Below are 21,130 nucleotides of genomic sequence, written 5' to 3' on the forward strand. Positions count from 1 at the left end.
CTGCACACACCACACCTAGTGTCTCTCCTTTGGCTCTTCCAGAGTTGGTGTGGTTTGGGCTGTTAGTACCTGTGCTCCCAGGAGGTACAGTGCCATAATGAGTGAAGAAGGGCCACTCCCAAGATGTGTTGCCACCAAGCTGCTTCGTCTTTTAAGGGGGCTGCCTGAGCCAAAGGCCCAGTGGCCCTGCACAGCCCCTCCCTGTGCTGGACCTGGTTAGCTACCCCACTCTTGAAGTTTAGGAACCTGCACTGCTGGATTTAGCTGAAAGTCTTGGATCTCCAAGTGGCAGAGGAGACTGTTTTAGCTGCAAGAATTATTTAAACTGAAGGGATGTGCAGCCCATTTCTCTGACTCTTGGATTAGAAGGTTAGCTGTGATTGGCTGAAACTAAGCTTGGGACTTTCAACTGCCCAGTGAGACCAAAAGTCTAATGGGCCAGGATTTACTAGGTGTCCCTTTGTGCAGGCCTCTGGGGTGGCACCACTGCCTTTGGTAGCCAGTGGTCCCTGCTTTTGGGAGAGGAAGGCATTTCAGATGTGGGGCCTGGGGAGTCACAGGTGGAGGGGCAGCTGGTAGCTGCCGAGTGTGCTGAGCTGTCCTTGTGCAGCTCTGACCAGGACAGCTGTGGAGGTTCCGCAGGTCTCCCGAATGAGCATTCCCAGGAGGACACGTGGGGTGGACCGTGGGCGGAAGAGGCCAGAACACTCAAGTTGTCAAGAAGTAGGAAAAGTGTTATTTACAAAGAACACATTTAAAGTACAAGAGAGAAATGGCCTCCCATCCACACGTGAGCTTCCTCCTCGTTCTTCACCTGGCCAGAGTCCACTCAGTGCTGTACCCCGGTGGACAGGGTAAGGGCAGCCCAGGCTTAGGAAATGGGACCCCTTCTGGACACCCCGAGTCTGCTCGGAAGGGCTGCTCGCCTTTGGGCTCCATCTACTCGCAGCGTTGGTGCCCCAAGGGCGCCAAGCTGTGGCTGCTGGCCTCCCCTGGGTCAGGGCCTGGGGGGCGAGGGGGTGAGACTGGCCTGCCACTGCAGGGCACAGGACGAGTGTGAAAGGTGCCCCAGTCTGTCCAGGCCAGGTCCTGCTGGGAGTGGAAATGGGGCATCCCTTCCAAGTGGTGACCATGGTTTCTTCAGGACAGAGGGTTCCAGCTCTAGTTTTTTCTGTCCCTGGTTCCCAGTTCTGTGGGGCAAGGAGCAGAGGAGTCGGGAGGAGGGCTCTGTGGAGGTGATTCGGGGTGCTGGGGGATGGCCCACAGCCGCTCAGTCTTGGGACAGCCACTGCCCTGCTGTCCGGGCCTTCTCCACACAGGGGTCTTTTGTGTTGTCTTCTGTGATGGAATTAAGAGCGACAAGTCCTCTGCTCTTCTGAGTTGGCCCTGCCGCCTCTATTGCTGGTGCTTATTCTTGCCCTTTTTGAGAATTGAGATGTTCAGGCCCCCTGTTCACATACAGGGGTGGGATGAGGTAAGACTGCGTCCTGGTGCCGCCCCCAGGACTGGGGGTCCTGGTGATGGGTGCCAGACTGGGGACAGGCTCACCTTTTACAGCCTCTGAGCCACGTGCAGGTCATAGTCGCTGTCAGAGGAGTTGTCAGGCTGGGCAGAGGAGCGATTCAGGGCCCCTTCCAGAGCTGGGGAGAGAAAGGGCCTTCAGAAGATCACAGGGGCTTTATGAGCTGGTGACAGCCCCTGGTATCTGTTTTGATCAAATCAGCCAAGCGTTTGCTAATGATGCTGAACTCCAGGCTCCCTGGGGCTTAATTGTCAGCAGCAGCAAGGGAGCCCTGGGTACAGAACTCCTGCAGGCCACTTAATGGCTCTCTTCTAGCTGAAGGAGTCCGAGGAGCCTCATTTACTATCCAGCCTGTACGGCCCTGCCGGGAAATAGTCCCATTAGGTCACAGCGAGGCTGGGGTTAATGACATCTACCCAAGTGCATTCTTCTCTCTAGATGAGTGGTTCAGGCCTCAAAAGGGACAGCGGAGGTCTGTGAAGTTCTGTCCCTCCCACAGCCCTGATGTGACCTGCTGTCAAGTGGGTAGTTTGATCCCCTGTCCCCTGGGGTCTCCTTTCTCTCTTTGGACAGCGACTAGAGCTTCAAGGACATCACGTGACCATCCTGACTGTTCCAGCTCTGCCTGCTGGCCTAGGGGCCCCCTGTTGCTCACCTGGATAAGCGGACAGGTGGGAGTTTCTGGGGGGCTGGCTGTACTCGTTGTCCACCCGGGAGGCTGTGGGGTTCTCCACCTGGGACCGGACAGTCGCAGTGTGGTTGCGATGGAAAGACACTGAGCAGATGCAGAGACGGCTCCGTTAGATCTGCTGTTCTCATCTTCCCAGCAGGTGCCCAGAACTTATCCTGTTCCCACTCGGTGGTCGTGGGGGGGAGTGCAGGAACTCGACAGCCCCTTTAACACACCTCCCTTTACTTCCTCCCTGGGGAGGTTCATGCTAGCAGGGACAGACTCTCAGAGTATCTTGAGGTTGGCCAGCTGAGGCCTTCGGTCACTCACAAGCATTTACCCAGAGGGAGTCGGAGCTTGGTGATAGGAAGAGAGAATCCCGCCCCCCAGGGACTTTGAAATGTTACTTTAAAAAAAAAAAAACAAAACAAAAAACTGCACAATTCAGAGCCTTCTTGAAGGATTTAGCCCTGGACTAATGTGGATTGGGAGTCAGGAGGACCCGTTAGGGCAGTGCTGGCGGTGGCCGGAAGGAGAGGCTGAAGACCAGGGCGGGGTGGGACTGACTGAGTTGAGCTTTAAGTTGTCCATGACACCAGCAGGGACAGCCTTTCTCAATGCTTCCCTGCCCTGGAGACAGACATGGCAAAAATGCCCCTGAAGGTTGGGATAAGCCCTGAAGTAAAGAATCATGGCTAGCTTTGCTTAACTCCTGGTTTTCCAGATCTCTCTGATCATGGAGTCCCCACTTGTGAGTGCTACCTGTCAGCATCTGTTGGTCACCGTGTTGGGGAATTTTGCTGAGGGAGGTGAAAGCTAGGGGGCATCTCTGGTTTAGTCTATCATGGAGGTAGGGGACATCATGGTGTCTGAGGTTTCAAAAGCAAAAGCCACCCAGCTGTTTGCCCCCTGGAGAACCTCAGTCCTCCTGGGTGTGGGGGTGTCTGTTGGCCACAGTCATACCTTAACCAAGTGTGGTAGAGATCAGAAGCCACCAGTAGCCACGAGCTCTATCTGTGATTGGCAGAGGCATTGACTCTGTCCCCATGGCCTAAGTCCTGGGGCTGAGGGGAGACCCTACCTTGGGGGACACTTACTGTTCTGGTTCATTCCTGTGGGGCCGATCCACTGGCGCTGCTTCTTCTGGCGAACTGGGCAACAGACAGGAAAGCACATCAGGGCAGGGTGGGGTGCAGAGCATGATGGGAGGGATGGGGAGGAGGAGGGGCCCAAGGTTAGGACTACTGGGTCTCTCAGGCCTCCAGTCTCTCAGGGCCTCTTTTTCTGACTTCCTAGGGAGGAGGCTTGGAGTCATCAGGTGCCAAGGAGGGTGCCCAGGAGGGTGCCAATGCAACTGGTTTTCCAGAGGAGCAACCACAGATGTTTAGAGCCAGAACTGAGACCTGGGTGAGCATTAGGGACCCAGCACTGCCCACCTCTGGGCTCTCCATTCTCAGCATCCTTAATCTCGCTTCCTTGTCTCTGAGTGAACTTCTCCTTAGTTGTGCAAGGCAAGGCTAACAACCCCTTGCATTCACAAGGGATGCAGTTACCCACTGGGTAGATGCACACTCAGAGAGAGGAAGTAACTCAGTGTCACGAGCAGCTGATATGTGGTTGGTGGAGCTGGGCCTAGGCCTGTGTCTCCACCGTCAGCGACTGTGCTAATGACCTAGCTCGGGGCTGCCACTTCCCAGAGGATGCCACAGCCTCAGTCTGGCCTGTAGTGGGCCCCAGCTGGGCCCAGATATGGGCCAATTGGAGAGTTTAATTCTCCTGACATTCTGTTACTCTGAGCCTCAGAGGAAAGACAGGGTGGTAAAGGGCAGGCGGCTAGGGTACCAGCACCTACATTTCTTCACCAGCTTCTTATAGACGAGAGGGCCACACACGACCAGCAGCACTGTCAGGAGCACCAGGGCCAGGATGATGCTCACCACGGTGCCTGCAGCCAGGCCTGCTGGATTGGGATCCTGGCCTGGCAAGGGAGGGCTTAAGTCAGTCCCAGTCCTGGGGGTATCACACCTGTCCACTCAGAGGCAGCTGCTGCCGCCTGGCTTTCCCCAACACCCTGGCTCCTCCTGAAAATTCACCAGTATGGGTGGAAGGAAATTCCGTATCTGGCTGTCCCTCTATCCTCCTCTGGGAGTCTGTGCTACCAATTTGTCTATCCACAACTTATCATCTTTAGTCAACCATCTAGCTGTCATTTGCCACTCTTGTCATCAACTATTAACTCTCAACTCTTTGTTACTCACAAGTGATCAACTTCCCCTCATCCACCAATGGCCAGCCAGCTCTCCATCCACCACCCACTATCCAACATTCACCTATCATCCACCATCCATCATCCGTCCATCATCCATCCACCATCCACCTTCCATGCATCCATCTACCATCCACCATCCATCCATCATCCACCATCCATCCATCATCCACCATCCATCCACCATCCACCATCCATCCATCATCCACCATCCACCATCCATCCATCATCCACCATCCATCCACCATCCACCATCCATCCACCATCCACCATCCATCCATCATCCACCATCCACCATCCATCCACCATCCACCATCCATCCACCATCCACCATCCATCCATCATCCACCATCCACCATCCATCCATCATCCACCATCCATCCACCATCCATCCATCATCCACCATCCATCATCCGTCCATCATCCATCCACCATCCACCTTCCATGCATCCATCTACCATCCACCATCCGTCCATCATCCACCATCCGTCCATCATCCACCATCCATCCATCCATCCATCCATCCATCCATTCATCCATCCATCCATCCATTCACTCACCATCCACCATCCACCATTCACCCACCATCTATCCATCCATCTATCCATCCATTTACCATCCACTGTCCATTCACCCACCATCCATCCATCCACCATCCACCTTCCATTCATTCCTCCATCCGTCTGTCCATGCATACACACACCATCTATTTTGTCCATTTCTCTCCTATGCATTATCCAATTATTCTTCATGTGGCAAATATGTCCCATCTGCCCTTTGATCTTCTAGTTTCCATCCTGGGAGAATAGGAGACAGAAGGAAGAGTTCTGTCATGCATCAACTGCCTCACAATAATCTGCCTAACCTTGCCTGGTCCCCTCTTTATTGTTCATGCTCATAGCTGCCGAGCACTCTTGTTCCTTGACCCCTCCCCCCCATTTGCCATCCTTTTCCAGGGTTCTGGGCACTGTCCTTCAGAGATGTGCTCACTAACCAGGTCCCAGAAGGAAAGCCAAGGGCTGCCTTCCACCCAGTGTGGGCTGCGGCCGACTCACATGTGACAAACACCCTCTTGCAGGAGGCTCTTTTCTCCCGAAGTTCATGGCACTGGGACAGCTTCTCCTGGGAACAGGAGAACCCACTGGAGGTCTCACTGGCGTCCAGCGTGTGGTAGGAGATGAGGCTGCTGCACTTCTGCTCCTGGCACAGCTCCTCCCACCGCGCAGGCCCCCTGCTCACGTGGCCGTCACACAGGGCTGCCCACGGGGAGGCCTGGCGCACCTCCACAGTGCCCTTGCACACGCTGCCACCCCCCACCAGGCGGCTCTGGACCTTGGGCTGGAAATCTGGGGAGTGCAAATGACCAGAGATGAGGTGGCAGGTTGGCCCCCGCCCACGCGTCAGGCCCCTGGAGCCTGTGCTGCTGGCACAGCTGGGGCCTGGCAGCCAGGAGGCCCTGGAGGATGGCAGGGCAGACACCTTCCTTTTCGACCTTCCTTCCTCCTGGCATCCTTTCCAGCACTTCCCATGGCCAAACTCTCCCTGGGGCCTCTGGGCAGCTGCCAGCAGCCATCCTGGGACCAGAGCATGGACAGAGGGCTTTCAGAAAGGTCCAGGGATGGGAACTGTGACCTAGCTCTAAGTCCTGGTGCTTCACAGGGGGACAGAACCCAGGAATCCTGCTGCCCAGCCCCATACCCTGAGGGCTGGACCTTCGGTGAGTCGGGACCAGCCAGAGACTCATCCATCTCTGCTGGTCAGGGTGGAGCCTGGGAGCCCGTGGTGGGGCCCCTATGCTCAAGCTAGAGTGAGCTGTGATATCACCAGCTTTGGACCAGTTTCCATGGTAACGCCCATCTTCAAAGTCCTAGTAAATCTTCTGTTTAGGAGAAACTTCAAAGGCAAGACTCTTGGGTATGGTTTTGCAGGTTGTGGTCTTCATGAGGCTCCTGGCTGGGGCGAGTGGGGCTGGGAGCCACTCCATGTCCCCTCCTCGAACCAGGAGACGCTTGGAGGGGGTTTCTGCCTGGAGGGGGCAGCCTTTTGCTAATTCACTCCAGGTACCCAGTGGGGTGGGGTGGGGCGGTCCAGAGCCGCTTCCCACCTGTGTGAGGGTCTCTGGGCCTGAGGAGGTCTGCACAGGTGAGGCTTGCCTCTCACCAGTTCCTGAGTGGTGCCGCACTGCCCAGTGGGACTGTGTTTCGGCAGCCGAGGCCTAGCACCTGTCTGTGGATTGTGCTGCTTGAGGAGAAACCCCATCGAGAACCTGGGCAAGAAATCGAACCTGTCTGAGCCTCTGCTTCCTCACCTGTGGAATGGTAATAGTGATAGCTTCTCTCTCCTACCATGGTGGTAAAAATCCAAGCCTGCCCGGCCGTGTCCTGGAACCAGGTAAGCTGCTTTAAGTCTGGACCTGCAGCCTCCCTGGCCTGTGATGGTTCGGCCTTGCTTTGAACTATGGTCTCTTTGGTTTTGTCCACTAATCCTGGTGTGGCCCTTTAGGGTCCCGAAGGCTCAGCCTCCCTGGCTTTTGCCTCAACCACCTTAGCACCATCAGGCTCTCCTTTTGTCAGCTGTGGCTCAGGGCCAGGCAGAGAACCCTCTGGGGGCGGGTAGGCTCTGGGGTCACCTCTGAGCCTCTGCTCTGAGCCCCAGCTCTCATGATTTTTGAGCCAGGCCTCAGGATCCCCCCAACATCATCTCTGGAGACTTACAAATTCCCCTCCTGCAAGTTCTGCCCATCAGGTGCTCCCTGCTGGGCTTTCTCCCCTTTGCTCCACCAAACCCACCGGGGACCCTGCCTCCTCCTGGGAGCCCTGATGATACCACTCCCCAGGTGGCAGCTGAGCCATGGTCAGTGCTGCAGATTCCCAAGGCACTGAGTCCCATCCTGCCCTGCGTCTTAGGCTCAGTGCTCCACTTCCCTGTACCCTCTGTGGGGCTCTGTACCCTGTGCACACAGGGATTTCCAGAGCTTGCCCCACCATCTGCCCGTGACCACTACTGGGGCAGCAGAAGGCTCCATGGGGTGGGCTGGCCTCACTCACCTGAGCAGACCAGGCTGAGAGCCTGGCCACCCTCCTGGGGCTGGGTTTTCCTGAAGCACTCTTGCAGGGAGGCACAGCTGGCGTTCCGGATTTGCCATCGAATTGGCAAGGGCCTGCGTGCCCAGCGCTCTCCCGGCTCTTGTGGTTCCACTGCCTTGGCCTCCGGCTGCTGCTTCAAGGAGCCACACTGGAGGGCACCGCAGAGCAGGTTCCCCAGGTCCTGGATCCTGTCCTGGTTCTCGTAGCTGATGGTGCCTCCCAGGCTGCCACTGTAGAACTCCACCAGGCCAGCGCACCGCAGGCCCCGGGGCCCTGCCACCAGCTGCAGCACCGGGGGCGCTGAGAAAGGGGCATGGAGGAGGGGGCAGGCCTGAGCGCTGTGCCCCCTGAGGTACACCTTGCTGTTTGACCCTGACAGGTAATCCCGAATGCCTTGGGAGGTGGCGCATCCCAAATAGTCCATAGGACGTGCTTATACTAAAGATTTCTCTGAAATTCCAGTGTCATGGGGCCTCCTGAGGTCTCTGCTGTGTTTGTACCCTCCAGGAGGCCTCAGACCCTCTTACCTGTGGGCTCCGGAGTCAGGGTGGTTGGGGGCGGCGTAGGCGGGGGGGTCGTCCTCTGGGGCTCTGCAATGAGACATTCTGGTGAGAGAGTCAGCAGGTGGCAGAGGAGGGAAGGATGGGGCATGGGAGGGCTTGGGGGCAGCCTGCAGTGTGAGGAAGATCCAGAGCTCGTGACGTAAGTACCACTTGCCCAGCGAGCCCGCTTGACCCTTGCCTTCCCTAGGCCACGGTCTGACCGCTTCACAGACGGGAGGCGGAGGTTGGGATAGGGCCTGTGTTTCCATCCTCCCGGTGCCAACAGCCCCTTAGTTGGCACCCCTCCTCTGCCCCCCTGCCGTACACACGACTGGAGCGCAGTCATCAACTGGGGCCCCCTTTCCCTCTCGCTGGCTTGCCTAGGCTCCAGAGCATAAGCCTGGGGGGCGCCCAGCCCAGGGGCGTCTGTGAGGCTGGCCAGTTACCTACCTAAGCAGATCAGGCTCAATGGGTGGCACTTGTGGGGTTCGATGCTGCTGCAGTTGGAGAAGGAGCCCCGGGGTCCCTGGCAGATGATCTGGTTCTGGGGTGTGTTGAAGTGAGCATAGGTGGCCAGGCCCAAGGAGGCCCCGCACTGCAGCTTCTGGCAGACTCTGGCAGCCTGCCGGGAGATGGCCTGGTGGCGCAGGGCCCCGTCCCAGCTCTCGCTGCACACCGTGTGCCACAAGTCCTTGGTAAGACGCAAGACCTGCAGCTGGCCCTGGCACCTTGAGTTGGAGCCTGCTAGCCTGACCTGGAGATCTGGGGGTCAAAGAAGTGGTGGCAGGGGTCAGTGGGGATGAAGAGGAAGGGCCCTTCCTTGGGGCCCCTCGCCCAGCCAGGCTCCCTGCCGCCCCACTGCCTGCTCGCCCTGGTCCTTATGAGCTTCGTCCCTCTGGGACACTCCAGGAACTTCCTAGAAACTCACGCGGGGGCACCCAAGAGGCCCTGAAGCTAGGAAGGGAACTTGGAGCAGCGGGCAAAGTATTCTAGGCACCTACTGTCCAGTAGCATTGCCCCATTCCTAGAGCTTCTGTGTCCCCTTCTGTGAGATGGGGTCTGCCATCTTTTTTTTTTTTTTTTTTCACTTTTAAAATCAGTTTTACTGAGGTACAATTTTCATACAGTGAAATACACTCATTTTAGGACTGTTCCAGCAATCTGACAAATGTACACAAGCATGTAACTACCACCACCCAGATATGGGACACGTCCATCATCCGGAAAGTTCCTGCATGTCCCTTGACAGTTAATTTCCCTGAATGTCGCCATAGGCAACCACTGATCTGTTTTCTGTCGTGAGAGATTAGTTTTGCCTGTTCTACAATGTCATATAAATAGAATCATTTAGAATTTTTTTTGAGGGGGTGTTATTCTTTCCCTCCTCATTTAGTTATGTATTTGAGGCTTATGCACATTGCTGTTTGTATCAATAGTTCATTCTTTTCATTGCTGAATAATGTTTCCTCGGGTGGATTTGCCACATTTGTTTTTGCATGCACCATGTGGCTCGTTTCCGGGCTTTTCCTCCTACGAATCAAGCTTTGTGAGCAATCTTGCACGGGTCTTTGTGTGGGCATATTTCCATTTCTCTTGAGTAAATACCCCAAGTGGAATTGCCCGGTCATATGTAGGTATGTGGCTTTTGTGATTTTCTAAAGCTACGTGAGAGGAAGAAAAAAATATATATGCACATGCGCACAGATTGGTTTTATGAGGGCATGGTCCTGGGACCTCCTATAATACCAAAAGCCACGGAGGCTCAAGTTCCTTATAGAAAATGGTGCAGGGGCTGGGGATTTAGCTTAGTGATAGGGTGCCTGCTTCATATGTGCAAGGCCCTGTGCTCCATCTCCAGTGGCACAAAAATCAAAAAAATATGCATATGGCCTGCACGCATCCTCTCATTTATTTTAAGTCATCCCTAGATTACTTATAATCCTGATACAATGCAAATGCTGTGTCATTTTTATGACAAGGAAAGAGTTAATACATCCAGTAGGGACACAGCCATCATGGACCCAGCTACATTTTTGATCTGCAGTTGATTGAGTCCACAGATATGGAAGGCTCACTGTATATATTATATATATTTGTATATGTATGAAGCACTTATAGGAGAACATGCAAGAAAGAAGTAAACGTGGCTATTACCTGGGGATTGGGCGTAAGGAAGGGCTGGACGGGGGGTGGCCAGTGATGGAAGTGAGACTCTTTACTGCAGATCTTTTTATAAAATGTTTGAGCCAGGCAAGTTAGTGTACTGCTTATTCAAAAAAAACATTTTTTTTTTTCAATGTAAAAGGCTCTTCTGGGGGATTGTGAGGTAGAAGGTTTCCCTCGTTGGGAACCACTGGTCAGATTGCATTTTCTTCCCACAGATGAGGACACTGGGGGCCTGGGTGCAGGGCTGGGAGCTCCCCATGGTCACCTGGTTGCACCTGACTCAGGTAGAACGCCGTGCAGGCCTCCTACCCGGCCTGCTGACTCGTTGACTCTTCCCCAGGGAGAGGTGGGGAGCCAGAGGCTCAGAGAACCAGCCAGCCTGGGATGTCAGTGTGGAGTCCAGGTCCGGGCCCAGGGCCTGCCAAGGCCCTGTGGCTCCTTCTGGCTGCACAGTGACTTCCCAAGACTTCTGGCCTCATTTCTCCCCAGTGCTGTCCCAGCCAGTGTGAAAAACAGGGCGTGGTGAAACTGGTGGGAATCGCTAGGTATCATGTTTCTTCCCTGTGCTGGGGTTCACTCTGGTGGAGGTGACAACTTCTTCATTGGCAGGTCCCCCCAAGCCTGATGGAACCGCATCCCAGCCCCTGCCTTGCCCAGGCCTCCCCTCACCCTGCTCTTCCTTACCTGGGTCCTCCAGGCTAGACGAACCGAGGCAGGGAGTGACTGCAGAGAGGAGAGAGGGGGGTCAGCAAGTGAGGCCTCCCGCCTCGCCTTCTCCCGCGCACCCACCCAGGGCTTAGCAATCACCCTGGCAGCCCACCCTGTGGTGCTCTCGTGGGTACCGGGTAAGGAACTTTTATTGCACAGTTTGGAACCCCTAAGTGATCAGGAAATCAATTTAGTGGGTTGCGACCATTAACTTTTTTCTCTTAAAAAAACTTAACTTTTTAAATGAGTATGAAGTGAAATCAATTTTTCTTGAGTGCACAATTCTATGACTGTTAATGCATAGGATTCATATGACCTCCATCCCCATGGAGACAGGCACGCTATCTTTTTGTAGTAATGCAACCATTGCTTTTTTTTTTTTCTTTTCAAAAATGAAATGGAGATCTGGGTGCGGTGGCACACACCTGGAATCCCAGTGGCTTGGGAGGCTGAGGCAGGCGGATTGCAAGTTCAAAACCAGCTCCTGTGAGACCCTTTTGCTAAAATACACACACACACACACACATGCACACACACACACACAGGCTGGAGATGTGGCTCAGTGTGTTAAGCACCCTGGGTTCAATCCCCAGTACCAAAAAAAATAAATAAATAAATAAAAGAGGAATAGAGAACGACAATGCTCTAGGGTAGGAATCACTTTTGGGGTTGGGTTTGCAATGTAACCATGTGCAGCCTTCACTCCAAAGGTTCAGCTTCTATCATTTTAGAGAACAGCGCAATCAGTCCAAAAGGGAACCCAAGATAACGTTGGCTGCTTTTTCGAATTCCCAAGGCAGGATAAGAACAGCAGCAAGTTATCTTTAACAGCTCCTGGTTCCAGAGGAAAACAAGGCTCGGATGGAACGACCGGCCCAGGGCGGCACAGCCAGTTGGCGAGCCTCCCCCGTGGGGCCATTTGGGGGTGCTTCCTCCTTGCAGCCTCTGACTATGGTGCAGGGGTGACTGGACCATGGTGTGCAGCACTCGGTAGAGCAGCAGTGGCCAGCTGGCCTGTGACTGTGGTGGGGGAGGTTTCACCTGGGTGGGGACAGGGTGGGATAGAGAGCTCTTGTGGCCTCAGAGACCCATCGTATGGTGGGAAGCAGGCATTCATTTCCATTCGTCCCCAAGCTGGGGACGGCACTGGAACAGGGAAGCTGCTATACATAGGTAACAGCCGTTTCAAGTGCTTTGGAGAAATTGGTGTTGGGTCTTTAAAAACCTAGGCCTGTCCTTGCCCGAGTGTTCTCAGGTCGGGGGCTCTGCAGGGAGCTGTGGTGGCCCTGTGATCCGTTTCCTTCACGCTCGTCTGGGTGTCGTGGGCCTCGGAAGGCATGATTATTCTAACAGACGGGGAGTCTTGGGCCTGGCGCAGTGGCCAGAGCTCTGGCTTGAGTGGAAAGGGACAGTCCAGCTGTCAATCACACCTGATGGCAGTGGATCTCGCTGGCTAGCATGGTGAGAGGAGGCCCGAGACCCTGTGGCTTCTCTCACCTCTCACCCCGGCCTCTCGTTCCCACTTTCCTCGGGTCCAGGTGCCCCACGGGAAGCAGGGCTGTCCACCTTTAGGAAGTCATTCCTTTGGCTACAGCATGAGGGCTGAGCGGCTTGAAGAGGTGTCTCCGGGGAGAGGAGGTGTCTAGGTCTGCCCTTCGCTGAATGACACGGGTCTGGTTTTCAGGCACGGATGACTTCCTAGTGCTTTAGACCTGAGCTGGCTCTGTCACTTCCTGCCTGTGGGCCTGGGGACCAAATCTCTCAGTCCCTTTGAACCTCAGTTTCATCTGTCGCGTGGAATGAGCATGGGATCACCACTCTAGTGACGTTGAGGGGATGAGCTGAAGTACTCCAGGGAAGCCCGGTGCCTCCCTGGCCCCGTCTCAGTGCTGAGAGCTGGGGTCGCTGGTCTGAGGAGCAGGCCAGGCCCGGGGCCCAGGCCCAGGCCTCCTGGAGCTCTCCCAGCAGGAGGACCTCTGTCCAGGAGGCACGAAGGGCCAGAATCTAGGGAACACAGGGAACACGGGATGTAGAGTGGAAACTCGGCCTTGCCAGCGCTCAGTCAACTTTCATTATTAACAGCAGCTTCCGATTACTGAGCGCCTGCGCAGACCAGGAACTTGAGATGGGTCCTCGCAGGTATTGTGAATCCTCCACACAACCTCATGATGTGTTTTAAGTATGTTTATGGTATAAATGTCGGGAGAAGGCAAGTGCCCCTCCAGGGTGACATGGCTAGCAAGTGGCAGGACCTGGATTGAAACCATGATTCTGACTTCAAATCTCGTGCCCTCTGCTCTCAGCCACCCAGCTGTTGTCTCTGTAGCATCAGGTTTGGAGATGCAGAAATGAACTCTACCCAGACCCCGACGCAGAAGGCTGAGCAGGCGGGCCCGGGAGCCCTGGAGGCAGAGACCAGGCCCAAACGTCCTCGTGGGTCCCACACACAGCAGCACAGCTTCTGCTCAGAGGGTGTTCTCAGGAAAGGCCAAAAATGCTGGTGAACCAGGTGAAATTGAACGTTCTCTGTTGAGAAAAGGTGTCTATGCATTCCAGGGCATTGCCTCCCTCCGGGCACCTGCCCGATCCTCAGATGAGCAGCCTTTCCTCTCTTTGTCCACCACCATCACTGCCGCCACCGCCCCCACCACTGTTGTCTCCATCCCAACAACATCTCCATCCCTACCATCATCGCCATTGCTACCACCACCACCATCCCCACCACCATCACCCCATCACCATGACTACCACCACCACCACCACCACCATCACCATCACCACCACCACCACCATCACCACCACCACCACCGTCACCATCACCCCATCACCATGACTACCACTACCACCGTCACCATCACCACCATCCCCACCACCATCACCCCATCACCATGACTACCACCACCACCGTCACCATCACCATCACCACCATCACCATCACCACCATTACCACCATCCTCAACATCCCTACCATCATCACCATCACTACCACCACCACTGTCATCATCACCAGCATCATTGTCACCATCACCCCCATAAACATCACTGCCATCCTCACCATCCTTACCATCACCAACATCACCATCCCCACCACCATCACCATTACCATCACCACCACCACCATTGCCGTCCCCATCAGCGCCACCACCAGTGGAACTTTTAAGGTTCCCAGCCCTCCAGGTATCTCTGTACTTAGCTTGCAATCCTCACCACCATGCCACGAAGCAGGTGTTATCATTTTGGTCCCCATTTTAGAGATGAGAGGGTTAAATAATTTGTCCAAGCTGTTAATGGCAGAGGCTGTGCTTTGCCCGCTAGACCAAGCCACGTCCCTTCCCTGCCGAGGGAGGCCTGCGATGCTGCGCTCAGTTTCACCAAGTCCTGCATGTTCCTGGCAGGCAACCTGGAACAAAGCGAAAGCCCTTGTGATTCTGTCCAGTTCATCAGATGTGCCATGGGCAGACTGAGCCACAAACTTGCTGTGTGACATTGGCAAGCCATTCAGCCTCTCTCTGGGCTCAGTTTCCCCTCATAAAGTGAGGAAATACTTATTCCATGATCCCTCACCTTCCTCTATGTCAATACTTCTGTGATCTCTAATCAGTTCCTGACGGACCTCGGGGCCAAGGTGGGCTGAGGACGTGTGGCTGACCTGCAGTGCCTAGTGTTTGCCTGTCCAGGGTTCCTTTCTGGTTTCCATCATCCACAACCTATTTTCAATCTTTCAGTCGATCCTCCCAGGCGTTGGACCAATACCCTCTTCCCTCCTTCCTGGAGCCCTGCAGACCTTGCTCAGGGTCTCCCGGCCCCTCTAGGGCTGCACTGTATTCCTGCCACATCCTTTATGGGACTCCTGCAGCCGGAGGCTCGTGCCTCTGCCCTGAGGCTGTTGAGGCCACAAGGGACAGGAGGATGGAAGCATTATGCCATTTCCTTACCCACGTCCACAACTGTCCTGGGAGCAGCTGAGGCTGGGCGTGCGAATTCTGCAAAGGCCTTTCCTTCCCTGCCCACCTTCCCTCCAAGCCCTCATGATTCAGGGTGTGGACTTGCTAAGCCCTAAAAGCTGGAGAGTCTGGGGGCCTATCTGCTGTCCCCAGGCCCATGTCTCTGTGTTTGTAGAAATTCGGTCATTTTGACCTGGCCTGCCCTGAGGTTATGGTGAGGGTTAGGTGATATCCTCCCCTGCCTGCCGCCCCGCCCCCCCCCACATCCAGAGGGCTTCTCACCCAGTTCTGCATCCCGTGTGCTGCATCCTGCAAGGGATGAAGTTTTTTTTTCTTTTCTTTGAGGTGCTGGGGAGTGAATTTAGGGCCTTATGCATTGGAGCCAATTTTTAAAAGACTCCCTTTTGTTTTGCTTTAAAACAAATCCCAAGATGTTTTTGAAAAATAGGGTGTCCTAATTATGGGCTGCATTACCGGGAGCCCCAGGTAGCTGCCTTTGCCTTTCCATTTGGCATGCTTCTTTCTCTGCGTCTGGAGAGTTCTGGCTTTAAGCTCACAATGTCATCTGCAGGGAAATACATGAATTTCCACACTAAGTGGGATGCATGGAGATTATAAATAGCCTCCCTTTGGTTCTGGTTCGGCTTGACACCACAAGCATTTGTCAGTGGGTTTTGGAAGTGCAGGTGAATGTGATTGGAACTCTAGGCTGCAGCCTGTCACAGAGGACGAGGCCGCTGCCGCACCTCGGAGTGAGCTCTCAGCAGAGACAGCACTTAGCCCGGGCCCGCTGGCTGCAGATCCTGGACCCCTGTGCCTGCCTCTGATCCTCTCAGAGGTCCTGCCTGCTGTTTGTGGCGGGTACAAACTGGGAAATGGAGACTTAAGGTGTGTCCAGCCTGCAATCTGGCGGGCAGCCAGAGAAGAACAGAGACATGATTGACAATCACAATGGGTTTGCTCCTGCCCCCAGAGCGAGGGTTTTCGACAGAAGGCCCCATTGCTTCCCTTAAGGGTTTAAGCCTCATCCGATGGGGGCTGTCACCTCTGTCACAGAGAAGGAAACCAAGCAATTGCTTTTGTGTGATTTGGAAGTCAGAGGATCCTTCTCTTCCTAGATGACGGTTCCCTCCAACAATCTGTCCTGCTCTCACCAACCGCGGCCAACATCCAGTTCGGTGCCTGCCTGGCTCTGGGGGAGGACGCTGGGTTTTCTCCCCTCGCGTCCTCTGTGTCGGCTGACTTGGAAGGGTTCTGGCCTTTCTGACAGAGCAGTAGTCATGGTGTCTATCTTGAAAGGGTAACTGGGCTTCCGGGGAACCAAAGATCAGAAAGAGCCAACATTCTGTGTCGCTGGAGCAGCAGATGAAGGGCTGGGATGTGACTGGGAGCCTTTTCAAATGCTAAACATTTGGAGCGTCACCATCACCGGAGCCAGGAGAGTCCAGGGGAATGCAGTGGGCCAGCAGAAACTGAAAGGGCATATGCGAGTTTGTAATCTTGCTCTCAGGGCCTGCCTCCCCGTGCAGACAGTGAATGGTGGTCAGAGTAGCTTTTGCTATTTAAGCAGCTATTTTTCTCTCTCCCTGGTGCCTGCCTGGTGTGTTTAACCGAATTTGCCTGAGTTTCATACCAGATAGCATGTCTCTGCTGCCACAGTGACAAGCCCTGTCGCTGGTTCAGAGCTTCACATACCCCGAAGCTGTTTCACCCTCAGCCCCTTGTAGAAGGATCATGCTTATACCCATTATCAGACAAGGAAACTGAGGTCCAGAGAGGACCTAAGAGATGGCCCAAGTTACTTATCTAGCTGGTGGGAAGTCAGAACTGAAGCCCCATCTCCGTGGCCTGTCAGGGCCCCATGCGGGGGTCCCTGGTTATGTGCAGACTCATGTCTCACTGCAGGGGTAGGAACGGGTTTGATCTTGGAGTGCTGCCCAGACCTTTTAGCCTACAGCACATGCGCAATTTACCTTCTGCCCTTGGAAAGCTTTGAATTCCCCAAGGCATCTGCCTGGGACTTGGGACGAGCACTTGAGGACCTGGAAAGAACTTCCTCTGCTTCCAAGTGGTTCTCCAGTTGATGGGGAAAAAGGCCCAAGTCCTCGGGGAGGCCTCTGCGACGTGGGCTGCCCACTCCTTCTGTGGCCCACGTGCCAAGGGCCCCTCTGCTGGACGCTCCTCCCTGGGCCACGTGGTGGGCTCACTCGCTCCCTTCAAGTGTCTACTCAACCATTGGTTTTGGTGAGACCCGCTGAGCCCTCTCAGAGCTCCGTCTCCAGCCCCCCTTTATCTGTCTGTGCCCCCACCACGAGTGACTTGGCACCCACAGGCTCCTCACTCACCCAACCCTTCACATCCATCAGGGCAGGCATCTTATCTGTCTCGTTCACTGTGTCCCCAGCACATAGTAGGTGTTCAGTCAACGCTCCCCCACTGAATGAATCCGACGTCATTATTGTAACCATCCTGCGAGGTGAGCGCTACCACTGGCTGAGACTAAGAGGTTCTTGTCACCTGGGGCAGCCAAGCAGAAATCAGATCAGAGCTGAGTGGCTGCAGAGGCCCATCCTGGACTGTACACGCGCTGTGCACACACACAGCCACACACACAAGCACGAACGCCCTCCCAGGGCAGACGTTCCCCCAACTTTGTCAGGTCAAACTGGGTTCCCTCCCTGGTCACAGCAGGGAAACCCCTCTGAAGGGATGGAGCCAGACAGAGTGACCGGAAGGCCAGTAGGGCCCCCTTTCCTTCCGGGCCTCATTCCCTGCAGGGGTGGGGAGCTCAGGGCCTGCCCAGGGCCTGTCCCTTTGAATTCAGAGTCTCAGAAGGTCAGTTCTGCAGCCTGGGACAGTGACCGGTGCCCACTCCTGCACCCTGTTCTATTGTGGACACCCTGTGTATCTCTCGGCCTGAGTTTCCCCGTGGCCCTCGCCTCCACTGCCTCTGTCCGGGACCCTTTCCCTCCTTCTCTTTCTGGCTGTTTCTTTCCCTCCTCTGGTCTGGGGTCTCAGGGAGACGTCACCCTCTTCCGGAGGCCCTGCTGGCCCGGCCGCAGGGGTCTCTGTGTGTGCACTGTTAGTACGCCCCAGCCAACTGCTTCCTGTGTGGCTCTCGACAGTGTTTCCAAAGGCATTCAGTATTTCAGACGCTCATTTCCGGGTGTCCTCTAGCAGGTCTCTGTGAGCTGGGCAGCTCTCCAGGCCAGGGACACTTGTCGCATCCTTGCCGTCTCCCTGCTGCTTTGCACAGAGCTGGGCGGAAGATGCTCAGTACATATTTGTGTCGCATAGAGATGAACGAACGAACCAACGGACCAACCAACAGCCTGTCCAAGAGGCCTGGGGGATAGGTTCCTTGGAAAGGCTGGTGTCTGGCAAGCTCTCCCCCACACCCCGTCCCGCCTTGTCTTGCTTCTTGTTGACGCTGATGTTGTTGTTGTTCTCAATGATGCTTATTGAGCATGTACCATACTATCTGCCCGGCAGTGTGCATAAATTAATTTCATCCCGTAAACCTCTGAGGTACTATTATTATTTCAAATTTACAGAAAAGGAAACCAGGGCTTATAGAACTAGTCCAAGGTCACCCCACCAGCAAGTGGCAGAATTTAAATCAAACTGGCTGCTGGAGTCCCATTGGTTATGGCTGGCGGGCCATGTGGGGGCCTGAGCCATCTCCCCGGCCCACCCTGGACAAGTGGAGGCAGAGGGGAGAGCTGTGTGAAGCCCTGCCTTCCACTCACCCCTGGCAGGCTTTGGTCCTCTCTAGGCCTCAGTGGCCAGAAAGTCCCAGCCAGGAGGCTGGTGTTCCCAGGGCCTGGCCTGGACGCGCTTCTTCTTGGAATGGCTCCAGGTGCCTGTGGCATTTGCTCCCAGCCCCAGCGCTGGCCCTTGGTACCCCCACCCTTGATGGCTGCTTATCTGCTGGCTGAGGCTGGGCTGCGGGGCCTTTCTCCACATCGGGATCAGTTCCAGGGCCTTCGCTCTCAGCTAAGGGCACAGAGCCGCTCGGTGAGGCAGGAGGGCAGTGCTGGGCTCTGCCACTCCCTTGCTGCTCCTTCCTGGACTTGTCACTTGGCTTTCCTGGGCCTCAGTTTTCCTCACTGTAAAATGGGGTCGAGTCCACCTACTTCCTACTTCCCAGACTGTTGTGCAGCTTTCAGAAGGAAATGGCTTTAAGAATCCTTTTGACCCCAGCTACGGCAGTGCTTATTATTATTATTGTTAGTATTTTGAGGTGCTGGCCATTGAACCTAGGGATCCTTTACCACTGAGCTACACCTCCAGTCCTTTTTATTATTTTAATTTTGAGACAGGGTTTTGCTAAGCTGCCCAGGCTGGCCTTGAACTTGCGATCCTCCTGCCTCAGCCTCTGAGTTGCTGGGATTACAGGCATCTGCCACCACTCCTGGGAAAAGGAGCACTCATTACCCACCAGTTCACACACACACGTGCCCAGGAGCCACATGCTCCAGAGGGTCCTGTGGAGGTGAAGGCGCTGCCTCCGAATCTTCCTGACTCTGGGTCGCATGGAGCCAGGGGACCTGCCTGTCCTGCCAGCAGCCTCACCCCATGATGGTGCTCAGGTGGAGGGACTGTAGAGCAGGACCCACTCCAGACCCAGCAGGGAGTCTGTGGGGCGTGAACACAGGGGAGGGGGAGCTGGGAGGTGTAGGCTCTGCTCCTAGGAGCCCCTCCGGGGACCAGAGAGGCCACAGAAGCGCCTTGGCAGGTGTAGGAAGCCAGCCACACTCAGCGGCAGAGGCACGCCCTGGCCGTGGGACAGCGGCTGTTGTGGATCTGACAGCCATGTGAGCATGTGTGCATGGGAGCCGGGTCACACGAGGGAGCCAGAGTCACGCAACGTCCACGAACGTGCACAGGGTGCTCACGCACACACACGCGGCCCACATGCACAAACTCACATCAGACACGCCGAAGCCTCAGCACACACGCGTTCCCGCACTCACACCTACACCGCCTGCTCAGGAAGCTCCCGAGGCTCCGCGAGACGGGCAGGGCCCCTGCCTTGTCCCTGCACAGCGGGAAGCCACCCGCGGCCTCCTGTTCACCCCAGGGTCCAGTACCCCTCGCCCTGCCACACCCTCCAAGGCCCCCCTGAAGCTCTGGTCTCTTCTGGCTCAGACCTCTGCTCCCTACATTTTATAAATGGGAGCTCAAGACCTGCAGAGGCCCGGGACTCTGAGGTCACATACGGACAGGTTTAGACCCAGGCATGGGCCTCCCAGGTTTCAGCACCCACTGCCCCTGCTTGCCCAGCAGAAGGACCCTGGGCCTGGGGTGGGATCCAGCGGCCGGGGCCTTCTTTGGGGCCCACTTACGGCTGCATGTCAGTGGCACTAGGAACTGTGGACTGCGTCCCTGATGTCGGCTCAGCTGTGTCCACAGAGGGGTCCTGCTCTGCCTGCCTCACTCTTGCTCAGAGAACCATCAGAGCTGCCTCCGGAGAGGGCGAGCTTCCCCTAACTGAGCACAGGCTGGGCACTCTGGGGGGTACCCCACAGAGGAATGCCACACAGCACGGGGCCGGACAGCTTGACCTCTAGGCTGGGTCTGATGCGGGCACAGATCTGGGTGGCGGGGCACAGTGAGGTGCTCGGCAGCACAGAGAGAGGCAGGATCGGGGCACTGGGGGTACAAACAGCAGAGCCCAGGGTCCAGCTGGGGCTGGGGAGCAAATGGGGACCCCGGTGGCCCCAAGCCTCCAGGACACACCAGAGAGGCAACTGGCAGGCCTCAGAGGCAGACCTGAAGAAAGGTGATGGATCCCGCGCACAACAGAGCCGCAGCATCCCGCAGAGCTCCGCGAGGTACTCACCCAGCACCACCAGCAGGCACGCAGCGGCCAGCAGCCGTTGCTGGGACCCCATGGGCGCAGCCTCCTCAGACTCAGCAGGTCGGCACCGGGGGCGAGGGTGTCTGGCCGGGTGTCTCGCTCTCAGGAGGGAGGGGCGGGGCAGGGCGGGCAGCAGGCGGTGGGGCCTGCGTCACTTGTGTTTGAAGTCGAACTGTCAACTTCCTCCTGGCAAAACCACCCGCCCCAGATTGAATGGAGGCCCTGGCCTCTGCCAGTTTCCTGCCTGAGGTGCCTAGGACTGGGGCAGTGCCCCTGACCATGCCCACACCTGGATGGGCAGGCATCCCGGTGGGACAGGGGGCTTCAGGGGAGGAGACCTGGCTCTAGGTGAGCGCGGAGGAG

The 21,130-nt window shown here is 55.9% G+C and overlaps 1 protein-coding gene across 1 annotated transcript; it reads right to left on the reverse strand.

The window, feature by feature from the left end:
- Positions 1-171: 171 nt before the first annotated feature.
- Positions 172-20,865, reverse strand: CD5 (CD5 molecule). Its single transcript, XM_079104386.1, has 11 exons — positions 20,750-20,865; positions 10,937-10,975; positions 8,537-8,848; positions 8,072-8,134; positions 7,506-7,844; positions 5,514-5,804; positions 4,045-4,170; positions 3,290-3,343; positions 2,178-2,297; positions 1,549-1,640; positions 172-1,448 (listed from the first exon to the last, which is right to left on the reverse strand). Exons 1-10 carry the CDS (start codon positions 20,799-20,801, stop codon positions 1,552-1,554), a joined length of 1,485 nt encoding a protein of 494 aa, XP_078960512.1. The 5' UTR covers positions 20,802-20,865; the 3' UTR covers positions 172-1,448; positions 1,549-1,551.
- Positions 20,866-21,130: the final 265 nt, after the last annotated feature.

The sequence above is a fragment of the Sciurus vulgaris genome (genome assembly GCF_902686455.1).
Source record: "Sciurus vulgaris genome assembly, chromosome: 11".
NCBI classification, from domain to species: Eukaryota; Metazoa; Chordata; class Mammalia; order Rodentia; family Sciuridae; genus Sciurus; species Sciurus vulgaris.